General features: G+C 41.7%; 1 protein-coding gene across 1 annotated transcript in view; it reads right to left on the reverse strand.

Moving 5' to 3' along the window:
• Positions 1–6,238: 6,238 nt before the first annotated feature.
• Positions 6,239–13,158, reverse strand: part of ATXN10 (ataxin 10) — a 132,335-nt gene continuing 125,415 nt past the window's right edge. Inside the window, exon 11 of the mRNA XM_088478372.1 lies at positions 6,239–6,491. Coding sequence (XP_088334498.1) covers positions 6,310–6,491 — 182 coding nt within the window. The 3' untranslated portion in view covers positions 6,239–6,309. The remainder of the gene's footprint in view (positions 6,492–13,158) is intronic.

Here is a 13,158-nt window from a genome sequence, read left to right on the forward strand (position 1 = left end):
AGGAGCTTTTTAGCGCAACTGCAGTAAAAATGTTTAGAATTTTTCACATTTCTCTTTTTCATCGGTAAATGGTTTGAAGTTGAAAATATTTCTCCTTCAAATCAGCAAAATCCCTGATGACAACTGTGTAAACTTTTACGGCATTAGTTTAAAAAGGGGAAAAACGTGTTCTCTGGAGTCATTAAGTATTTTCTGTACATCATTGCTAAAATGAGGATAGCAAAAAAAAAAAAGATTATAGAAGCTTTTAAAAGGTAGCAAGATGGTTTACAGACAATATAGACCGAGAATACAATATGTGTATCCTTCAGAACTCAATGCAAAGAGACGTGGAGAATTTTCCCCTCTCTTTTCATTCAGCGGTACATTCCGTACAGCCTGGGCTCACAAACAATATCAAAAATGAAGAGGCAAGAGACTCCGTACTTTAGTGTCTCTTGAATTAATGAACTGGAAATGAGTTTTGTCAATGTTTTGGGAAGGCAGCTAGAATGAAAAGAAAGCCACAGAATTAATCACAGTGAGAAACTGGTACTTCAGTGACCTGCCGGGGCCCTGAAAACGCTTTTCTGGGAAATTTTTAACGAAAAACAGGCGTTATAGCGGAATCGCTAGCCCTAAAGAAATCTAAACTTAAGCCTGGCCTCACACAGAGCTGGTGTATGCTAGAACATAGTTTCTCAGCTATTCTACATGCACTAAACTAGGTTCCAGATCTGAAACCTGCATCGACCAGGTCTGAATGACTAAAAAGTAGCCTTTAATAAATTAGAGCAGAATAAAATATATCTAAAAAAAAAAAAAGTCTCACCTATAGCTTAATTAAAACAATGCCCCAATGGAAGAATTAGTTGTTTTCAACATAAGGAATGTTATCATTTTACATTTTTCCTTGTTTTGCTTCTTCAGGCAGCTATTAAAGATTTATAGAGCTGAACTTTGCCATGGCTACCACAGTTACATGTACCATGTAATTCCAGGTACTACCATGGTAACCAGTTACACGTAGTGAACAAAGAGGTTTTTTTGGGACACCCTCTGAGTTTGATTCTGTTCTCGCTGTGTACTGTAACTCCCCCCCTCCATCTTCACATGAGATTTTGAGGGCACATTACTGTCTATACTCCAGAGAGATTTTGAAAAGGAGAAAATGATTTGTAAGAAGACAGCTGAGAAAAATGATTACCACGTGACCACATTTGGTTCCCAAACTCACCACATGTGGTCCTCAAGGCACCTTAATAGTCCTGGTTTTAAGTATACCCAGGCTTGTACACAGATGGTATAATCAAACTAACTGAGGTACTGATTTAGTCACCTGTGCTTAAGCATAGATCGCCTTAAAACCTGGATTGTTAGGGTGGACCGGAGTTTGGGAAACCATGGTCTATGGCTTCTGGATAGAAGATAAACAATGTAAAGGTCGACAGTCAATGGGTCTACATGCAATAGGTCGACGGGTTCAAAAGGTTGACAAGGTTAAAAGTTTGACGACTTCAAATGGTTGACACTTTTTTTTTTTTTTTTTAGGGGGGGGGGGTGTTAGGGTTAGGCACTAGGGGGAGGTTTAGTCAGGAACACCCTCACTTCAACCTTCAACCAACACCAACTTCCACTCCTCTGTAAAAGTACCCTGGTTCTTAAACTCGTGTAAATTTTTGCTTTCTGAATTGGGTCTCTGTCACTGGCAAACTTAGTTTCAATACAAAATACTAATTTCATATCCTACTTGTGAAGTATTGGGTAAAGCTGCATACACACACAACGATTTAGTTAATGAACGATTTTAGTAAACAATTTTCTACCTTGAAAAAATGAACTAAAATCGTTTATTAAAGTTGTTCATTTACTATGTTCATTTAAATGTAATGAACGATTTTTATGAACTACAAACGATTTTTGCATATTAACTTAATGAAAATCGTTGAGTTGACAAGTCTGACTGAACTACAAACTACAAACGTGAACGCGCATGAACAATAATCGTTCATTGTTTGACTCAGAAAGTGAACGATTTGTTCAAACGATTATCGTTAAACGATAATCGTTCAAAAAATCGTTGTGTGTGTATGCAGCTTAACACATTTGAATTTCTAATCCAATTTTCTAATCTTTTTTTTTTTTTTGCAAATATGCAAAAAACCAGCATTACCGGTCACTCAGTAACTCAATACGTAATGCCTTCAGGAGATATGTCTCATCACGGTAGAAATGGCTTACAGTGAACTGTTAAGCAGAAGGCAAGACTAGACAGGTCTTGTGTATTAAAAAAAAAAAAAAGCAAGATTTCACTATTGGCGGGTCTGTCCATTTTTCTCCACTGATCCTATCAGTTGGCTCAGTGGTCTCCAAACTTTCGTGTATCACGGGGTCATAGAGAATCACAGCACACCCAAAAGTTTGTTATTGAGAAATTCAGGAAGCCACGAGCTCTGGTATTGCCCATTAGTCATTTTATTTCAAACTGGTCTACCAATCCTTGGCACCCCTACATTTGCCATGGCACCCTGGTTTGAAAACCACTGACTTGGCCTATCAATGTAAACGTTCCCACACCATCACTAAATAGACGATGCTTGTACCTGTATTTACCTTCATTACTTTTCTGCGTGCAAATTATTGTCTTCAGCTCAGGTAGATATTCTCTTAGATATCATTAATGTCCACTGTTGTCTTCACTGCACACAGAAAGGGCCTGATTCAGACCCATTCGCGAGCGGCTGTCCGCTCGCAAGTGGGTCGATGTTAGGCACTGAGCATGCGCACGACGGAGGGAGCTCCGTCGTGCGCATGCGCCAGACGCGACGAGCGAAGGAAAGTCCTTCGCTCGTTGTGTCCGATCAAAGGGGGCGTGCTGTCAATGTTGATTGACAGCACGCCCCCTTTGGTGGGCGTGCCTCCCTGACGGGGGCGTTCCCACGGGAACGCCTCCCGTCAGAAGCCGGCCCACTGACATCACTAGTGATGTCAGTGGGAGTGATTTTGGCTCTGTTAGAGCCAAAATCACTCCGGAGCTTGCGGTTGAAAACCTCAACCGCAGGCTCCGGCTCGCAATTTCGATGGTAGCGATGGTCACGACCATCGCGGCCATCAAAATGCACGCTCGTATAGCCTGTGGGTGGTGACCCACAGCTATACGAGCGTCCAGGAGGACGCTCCATGAAAATGGAGCCCGGCCCTCATTCAGAGCGTGCGCTCTGCTCAGAGCGTACGGCTCTGAATGAGGGCCAAAGTCCGGTGTTAATAGAGTAAACTTAAATGCATGTATATGTTAATTGTTTTCTTCGCTTAACTTTTCTTAGTATAGAGGTAATATCGTTAGGCATAATTTTAAGTTAAGTTATCTCTCTATGCAGACAACAAGAAAAATCAAGGACTTGTGCCAGGCACCTTGCGACATGTTCTGTCATTTTGTTTTTTTTCGGACCCCTACCCCAGCATAGACACTGTACTGTCCTAGTTATGCCATAATCATAACCAGCAATCGGGTCTTACCTCATACCCACTGTACTGCCAAAGGGTTGTCGCTCATGAATAAGAGTAACAGGAGGGCTCTGGGAGAAGATAAGGAGATAAATTATTATGTATGGCAGTTGTTCCCAAACTTTTTCAAAACACGGCTCCCTGGGAGTATCAGCATTTTTTTCATGGCACCCCCTATGCCAAAAAGTTTCTTATTGAGAAATCCTGGGAAAATTATTACATTAAGTAAATTTTGCTTATCGGTCATCCTTAGGGTCAGTTATGCGGTGGAGGACAAGGCTGCGATTCTGTTCTTCCATAGTTCATGATTGGCAGACACCAGCCCCGGTTTTGCCTATCACATTGACCATATATCATTTTATTTTGTCCTGGACCACCAACCAGTGGCATCCCTGCAAGTGCCCTCGGCACCCAGTTTGGGAACCACTGATGTATGGTATAGGATACTGTAAATTAGCATAATATATATATATATATATTCTACTAAAATGTGCAACAGAGAGACAGTTAACAAATAAGAATAAAGGGGCCTATCCATTAGTAGATAAAATGAACGATATATCGTTCAATCGTTCATTATATCTGCTAATGGTTAGGCCCTTAACGATGACAGATGCGCACTCCCGCGGCCAATAAATCGCATCTATCATCTCTCCAACATGCTGGTCATTTATCGCATATACAGTCAGGTCCATAAATATTGGGACATGGACAGAATTTTCAGATTTTGGCCTCTATTCACCACCACAATGGTTTTGAAATGAAACAAACAAGATGTGCTTTAACTGCAGACTTTCAGATTTAATTTGAGGGTAATTACATCCAAATCAGGTGAACGGTGTAGGAATTACAACGGTTTCTATATGTGCCTCCCACTTTTTAAGGGGCCAAAAGTAATGGGACTATCAACTCAAAAGCTATTTCATGGACAGGTGTGGGCTATTCCCTAGTTATTTCATTATCAATTAAGCAGGTAAAAGGTCTGGCGTTGATTCTAGGTGTGACATTTGCATTTGGAATCAGTTGCTGTCAACTCTCAATATGAGATCCAGAGAGCTGTCACTATCAGTGAAGCAAGCCATTAGGCTGAAAAATCAAAACAAACCCATCAGAGAGTTAGCAAAAACATTAGGTGTGGCCAAATCAACTGTTTGGAACATTCTTAAAAAGAAAGAACGCACCAGAGAGCTCAGCAACACCAAAAGACCCCGAAGACGACGGAAAGCAACTGTGGTGGATGACAAAACAATTATTTCCCTGGTGAATAAAAACCCCTTCACAACAGTTGGCCAAATCAAGAACACTCTCCAGGAGGTAGGTGTATATGTGTCAAAGTACACAATCAAGAGAAGACTTCACAAGAGTGAATATAGAGGGTTCACCACAAGATGCAAACCATTGGTGAGCCACAAAAACAGGTAGACCAAATTAGAGTTTGCCAAACAACATCTAAAAAAGCCAATACAGTTCTGGAACAACATCCTATGGACAGATGATACAAATATCAACTTGTACCAGAGTGATGGGAAGAGAAGAGAAGGAAAGGAACTGCTCATGAGCCAAAACATACCACCTCATCAGTGAAGCATGGTGGTGGTAGTGTCATGGCGTGGGCATGTATGGCTGCCAATGGAACTGGTTCCCTTGTATTTATTGAAGATGTGACTGCTGACAAAAGCAGCAGAATGAATTCTGAAATGTTTTGGGCAATATTATATGCTCATATTCAGTCAAATGCTTCAGAACTCATTGGACGGCGCTTCACAGTGCAGATGGACAATGACCCGAAGCATACTGCAAAAGCAACCAAAGAGTTTTTTTAAGGCTAAAAAGTGGAATGTTATGCAATGGCCAAGTCAATCCCCTGACCTGAATCCGATTGAGCATGCATTTCCCTTTATGAAGACAAAACTGAAGGGAAAATGCCCCAAGAACAAGCAGGAACTGAAGACATTTGCAGTAGAGGCCTGGCAGAGCATCACCAGGGATGAAACACAGCGTCTGGTGATGTCTATGCGTTCCAGACTTCAGGCTGTAATTGCCTGCAAAGGATTTGCAACAAAGTATTAAAAAGTGAAAGTTAGATTTAGGATTGTTTAGTTTGTCCCATTACTTTTGGCCCCTTAAAAAGTGGGAGGAACATATAGAAACCGTTGTAATTCCTACACCGTTCACCTGATTTGGATGTAATTACCCTCAAATTAAATCTGAAAGTCTGCAGTTCAATCACATCTTGTTTGTTTCATTTCAAAGACATTGTGGTGGTGAATAGAGGCCAAAATATGAAAATTCTGTCAATGTCCCAATATTTAGGGACCTGACTGTAGCTGTACGATATTAGCAATTTCGTGCAGTTTATATGCCGTAAGCGATGAATGATATTAGCAGCTACAGAGAAAAAAAATTCACTCCCTGAATGATGTCATTGCGATATCGTTCGTCGTCTGCCAAAATCTGTCATGTACATGACAGATATCGTTCAGCACAGCCACCAGAATTTTCAAGGGATATCTTTTGTCTTTCATCGCTCAGAAATACATCTGCTAATGGATAGGCCCCTTTAGAATTGTAATTTATTCACACTGGGGATTAAAAGGTACTCACCGGTCACCCGGTCATCGTTCCATTGCAGAATAAATAGCGAGATAAAGCCAGTTTGCTAAGAAGCAACATGCGTTTAGCAAAAATATATTACTTTTAGTTTGATTAATTTCAGGGCTTCCCTATGATCCACTACCATCAAAATCATCCAAGCTGGGAACTAATATCGTAATTTATTAATGTCCACAGTCACAAAAGAAGGTGTCTGTCTTATCTTCGTATAATTCACGTTTTCTTGACGGATTTCAGTATCAATTTGGAATCTCGTTCCTCGACGTGCAGTCCCATACTCTCCAGCTGCGAGGTGTCCGCCAGGCCCTGGCGCTCCATGCTGGCAATCAGCTCCTGATTCTTTTCATTCTGTTCCGTGAGGTTCCTGATGGCGTAAACCGCCCACTGGTTTAGAACTTAAGTTGCCATGGTTAAGGAACATAAAGAGAGAAGTGAATACACATAGGCCACCTGCTTGCTCCCCCTCCCACCCAATAGGAAGTAAGCACACTATTGGGAAATAACCTTTTTCAGTAACTGAATAAAGAAAATACATGAGAGGTTTTTGTAAAAGAATATATTTAGACACTGTTGGAGTGTTGCAGACTTAGAACATGATTCATGATTGTGGGAGGACGGCGCATTACGTAGGATGTGTACTTCGGGGGCGTCCCAGGCCAGTGTAACAGTTTTCCGGGAGGGATGAGGCCAGGGTTTGCATTGGTGGACACAGATTTCCTGGCCTTGTAAGCTGCCATTAACTGAATAAAGCTGAGTATACAGACGATTTCTCTGACGATATATGCCCAATTCCAACTGATCAGAACGACACATCGTCAAAATCGTCTAGTGTGTACCCACTATGTTGCGCTCCCGTTTGGTCGTCGGCTGCATCGTCAGGTCATCCCTACATGCAACTTAACCTGACGAAGCGACTGACTACCCCATGCAGCGGGTTGCGGCAGGGGCCAAAATATCAGGCGGTCACCCGGATCGTCCAATTCGTACCGGCCGCCTGATATGTTGCTAGGAGGTGGGGGGTGGGCGCCTGTTGCATCACTGGATACATATCGTCTAATGTGTACCCAGCATTAGTCTCAGCTTACGCAGTCTGGCCAAAGGAGTGACCATCGGTGATCCGAGGCAGAGTCTACAGACACCTCCTGCTGCATCTGCATGAGTTGGACGGTATTGCATGGTTGCTTCCTGGCAGCTGTGCAATATCGTCCATCTCTAAATCAGGCCCATAGTTGCTTAGGGGTCAATTTAACTAGAAACAATGGTGGTGATGGCGTTTGAATGCCAACAAAAGGCACCCTACATTGCCCCTTACAGTGTGTATTTTACCTCTGAGCCCTATAGCGGTATGCAGGAAAATGTATTATACAAGCCCACTGTATGTATGGGATTTGTGTGCACTAATCGTTGCCTGGAGATCGCATTGGATAGTAACCCTACATCAGCCCTAAGTGACCCCATAGAGTGGTGGCTGGAAGATATTATTTTCCAGCTGTTAATAGTTCCCAAGTTCTGGCTTCACCAACATTTTTAGCTCATTAAAATATATGCATAAAAAATTACAATATAAAAGTTACATAAACAAATACAAAAAAAAAAATTACACAGAACATCATCTACAAATGAAGATACGCACTCCAACATAAACATCTCCATCAGCACAGGGCAAAAATAAAGAATTATTATAGAACAAATATAAATCAAAATACAATATAGCAAAATAAATAGGATAAGTAAAATATGTTGTTTTTTTTTCTAAAATTGAAATAAAAAAGCAATGTAATGCTTATTTGCAAAACCACTGATGTACAGTATAATGACCATGTATTTGATTTTCTTTTGCATAATAACAAGCTATTCAATCACAAATCACATAATAAATAATAACTTTGAAATGTAAAAACTATTTAAAAGAACAACCAAACCAGTGATTTATTTTTTCCTTATTGGATGTGTGTTGTTTGATCTTCTGTGTCTAAACAATTCTTGGATAATACAGCTCCAGCTGCATACAGATGTATCCACATACATCTATCCTCCCTGCGCTACGAGTCACGCTACACATAACGTGTGCGTGCTGTGTGACTCGGCAGTGCAGAACGTCTTTCCGTGCAATGTTTTACCTACTAGTGTATCTTATTCGCACAGCTGTGCGGACAGAACGCATAAGAAGCTTCTGCTGATTAAAATGATATGCACCATACCTATGTTCTGTGTGTGACTGCGGGTGTATGTGCATGCGAAATGCTACGTTACAGTGTCAGCTGCTGTGACACTAACTTATCATTTCACATGCAGATACACCCGCAGTCACACACAGAGCACATAGGCATGCTGCATATCATTTTAATCAGCAGAAGCTGCTTGTGCGTTCTATTTGCACAGCTGTGCTGTCACTCATTGGAAGGTAAAAAGTTGCACGAAAATGCATTTGGCGCTACAGAGTAACGCCACGACATAGCGCAACTAGAAGGGCTGTTTAACGAGCAAGGGGACTAGATGTGTGTGGACACATCTGTACATGTGGACGGAATGTAAAACAGTTTAGCCTGCATTTGGAAGTGTTGGCGACGCGCGGCAATGTCAGAGAATCGGCAGTAGAAAGATGCAGCAAAATTTGGGAGGGCGGGATTTGGTGGGTACTATTATCTGTACCGACACATCACACCATTGTACAGTGTGTATGGTGCACGTGATGTATCGGTACATTGTATCGCGCATAGTGTGTACCCAGATTTAGGCTTCAACTGTAGCTTTTGTAAAATGTTGGGAATGTGCAATGATGTCACAGTAAACATGATGGAGGGCAGCCAAACTGCTAAATTATTACCCATTACCTTCTAGGAAACTGCAATGGAAAGTTCTGATTTAGGTTCTAGTATTCTTCAAACAGCAAATGGAAACAGGACGTTACCTGCAAATGTTAGGAGATGAATTTAAATCATCACTGGCTCCCCCCTTTAAAAAAAAAAAAAAATGAAACGCACCTAAGGGTAAAAATATAATGTATAATTAAGATTTCAACCATTCTTTTACTGAAATGTGAACAAATAGCAACGTGTTGAAACAATGCATCCCTAGTTGGAGTGAGCCACGGGCTTTCGCTAGCAAGGAGCTGTGCTTTTTCTGCGGCAAGAAGTTCAGAATTGTTTAAGGATTAAATGTTTATAAAAATTAAAAAGTGAGTTGTCTGAGTTCTCAACTCATTAAAGCTCTCGGCGACAGACAGCCCCTGAATCATCTGTATATCCAACAAGCTTTTAACAAATCAAATTTTTACAATTTTTTTTTTATCAGGGAAACAAATTATTTGTGGAGGTAGATTTACGTTTTTGTAAAATGCACACCCAGCGGCAAATGTAGGACAGCATCAAAACTTTGCCTCAGGCAACACAATATGGAGGTAAATCAGAGATTAGGTTCTCACCATGCCTCCTGGCCGAAGTACATATCTTCCTCCCTACCCAGTTCTATTCTCATACGGTTTAAAATTCATTGATTGCAAGAGGAAGCACAGTGTGTAACAAACAATCACCAGTCATCCATTGTGCCGCTGATACAGTGACCGCAGGAGGAAACACCAGCGTGACACATACACCAACCACCTGTCAGTCACTGCGCTGCTGATATAAGGTGACTGCAGGAGGAAGCACCAGTGTGACCAATCACCTGTCATTCGCTGCACTGCTGATATAAGGTGACTACAGGAGAAAGCACCAGTGTGACACATACACCAATCACCTGTCAGTCACTGTGCTGCTGATATAAGGTGACTGCAGGAGGAAGCACCAGTGTGACCAATCACCTGTCATTCGCTGCACTGCTGATATAAGGTGACTACAGGAGAAAGCACCAGTGTGACGCATACACCAACCACCTGTCAGTCACTGTGCTGCTGATATAAGGTGACTGTAGGAGGAAACACCAGTGTTACACACAAAACCAATCGCCTGTCATGTACTGTGCTGCTGAAACAGTAACTGCAGGAGGAAGCGCCACTGTGACACATACAGCAATCACCTGTCACTCACTGTGCTGTTGATATAGCGACTGCAGGAGGAAGTGCCAGTGTGACTCATACACCAATCACTTGTGATACTCTGCACTGTTGATACAGTGACTGCAGGAGGAAGCGCCAGTGAAACACATACATCAATCACTTGCGATTCACTGCACTGCTAATATGGTGACTACAGGAGTAAGCACAGTGTAACACATACACCAATCACCTGTCAGCCAAAGCCTCGCTGATACAGTGCCTGAAAGAGGAAGCAGTGTGGCACATTATACACCAATCATATATTAGTTACTGTGTTGCCGATACAGTGACTGCAAGAAGCAGCACAACGTGGAATATATAGCAATCACTTGTCAGTCATGGTGCTGCTAATTCTGTAACTGCAGGTAGAAGCATAGTGTGACATATACAGCAATCACCAATCAGAGTGCTGTAAGGAATGGGAATACCCAGCTACATATCCAACAGATATCTGCTGATCATTACTAACATTTCAAATTGCCTTCCCAAACCTAAAATGCAAAGCACATTTCTGTGAACTACCAGAGTAGTCAGTAAAAGTTGGCTAGCATGAGAGAGAGGTAGTTTATCATGTACTATAATTGACAGCGACAAGTCTACAAAAATATGTTTTCAGCGAACTACCGAAGCTGCATTATTTTCATATCATCGTAGACATCATTTCCACGTCTTCGCTAAAAGAAGTCCTTTTCGTTTCGGCAAAGCTCTACTGCCTCAATAGTAATATGAATATATCAAAACTATTCTGGTTTTTGTGGAATGTGGGTGGAAGCTGCCACCTACCAATCTTTTTATTATTTTTATATATATATATATATATATATATATATATATATATATATATATATATATACAGCTGAGGGAAAGGAGTGGAATAAATTGTAGGATATCTGCACATCCGTAACCTGGAAAATCAGAGCATGTGTTATGAATGGCAAGCACCATCTGAGGGTGGCAATTCCGCTCATACTTATAGACCGATAAAGTGTCAGGTAAAATTGTTCTACTGGCTCAGTCAGAGAGCACTGATTATATATAATGTAGGAGGACTGATCACTAAAACAGCACTATATATTACAGCACATTTACTTGTTAGTTTAACAGAAACAAAGGGCCTGATTCAGACCCTGCCGATGGGACGCAGTGTGTGTGCATTGTGCGTGTGCGCATACCTTAGCAAAAGTTCACAATGCATTCGCTCGCTGCGCATAGACAGCCCAGCAGAGTGAGTGACAGGGGAAGCCGTTATGTAGGTGGTAACAGGGGCTGGTCATTAAAAACGGGGGAGTGGATGTGCAAACGCAGGGGTGCCTGAGCATCTCAATGGCATTTTACAGCTGTGCATAATTATAAGACAGCCTCATAGTACACGTCACCTGGCTTGTTCTTATACTGAAGTGCTCGCAGTGCTTGCGGCAAGGTATGGTCAACCTCAAGCTCTGCGATAGCATCCGATGTTACCCGATGGTTGCATACACTTCCTGGACATGCCGTGCACAAGTGGGCATCTTAAGACAGACTGGTCGGTGTCAGCATACACTATGTGATCGCTCTCTAAGAAATACTGGGCGTGCTAATGCATTGCTGTGCGATAGCACTGCCTACGCAATTTGCATACACATCGTGCGAGCGGCTCTGAATCAGACCCAAAGTTCGATCTTGATACGCCGGGCTATGTTCTAGTAAGCCAGTTGCACGATTTGCATTGCTGCCCTGCAAGACATACTAAGCCCCTATCCTGGTTATCGTTAGTGTTCATATTCCTGGTGAAATCTGACACAGCATTGTCCATACCATAGATCTGTTCATGCTCTATGGTATGCCCATGATCTGTCAAGGCCATTAATTGGTCAGTGTTTTCCATAGATGATCAGCAAGACATGTGTAGAAAATATTGATTGGTCGGTACTTTCCATGCATGATAAGCATGACTTGTCATGATTGCAATGATTGGTCAATGCTTGACTCATTACATGTCTCTATGCGTCTCTAGTACCAAATGTCTAAACTGACAAAAAGTCGGGTGGTCAAACGCGTCGGGCTTTCCATTCTGGTAACAGGGAGGAGGGAAATTATTGTGCCTTCATGTTCGTCTTTTTAAAAAGGTGATCAGATCACATATTGTACCTGGCTCTTACCTATGGTTCTAGCCTAGCACAGTTTCCAGTCCTCCCCGCATCCCCGCCCCCAATATTGAATGATCCATCAGGCAATCGTGCTCAACGCTAAAGCCGATGCGATAATTACTATTTGTTGGCTAAATTATGAGAACAAAGGCCAAATAATCAATATTACCTGAAAAAAGCGCTTTAATAAACTGCAATTAAGGAATTCCCTTTTACAAAGATGCTGGAATGAAAACAAGGCAGAGAAAAATGAAGGAGCGCCATAAATAAATAATGCAGCAACAAAATATGGGCTAACAGTGGTCCTTTCTGGAGCCGGGAGAATCTGCCCTTGTCACATCTATGGTCCAGAAAACAAATGTAGTCTAAGATTTGGGAGAACCACGCTCTTAATCATTTTACGGAGTTAGCAAAATCAGACCAGGCCAAGTAACAAATACAATAGTAGTCGTTTTTAAAATGGCACTGACCCCCCCCCCCACACACACAAACACCCGCAAGCCCTCTTTTAAAAACATTCAATGCCGTTTACCCTAATGAGGTTTGAAACAGACAAAGGGATCAATAGGGGGCAGAGAGTGTTTCCCTTTTAATTTCTGGTTTGCTTGGAGCCGGTAGATAAATTTGATATACATAGTGGAAGAACAAAGATCTAAAAATACTGCCTGAACATTTTCCTCTCCCTCTAATTATTTTGTCTATTTATTTTGTTATTGTTGGATAAGCCTTTTTCTTAAAAAGATGAATATTTTCCTCACTTCGGAGCCGTGCCTACTGTTATCGTGTGGTATGGACTCCCAACGTTTCCTAAGAACTGGCACATTGTGTGATGTGTCCTATGTCTTCAGTGAACACTGTGGTTAAACTATTTTTTTTTGTTGCAATAGTTTCATGAAATTG

Source organism: Taudactylus pleione, unplaced genomic scaffold, assembly GCF_031769625.1.
Source record: "Taudactylus pleione unplaced genomic scaffold, aTauple2 ptg000212l, whole genome shotgun sequence".
Classification (NCBI taxonomy): Eukaryota; Metazoa; Chordata; class Amphibia; order Anura; family Myobatrachidae; genus Taudactylus; species Taudactylus pleione.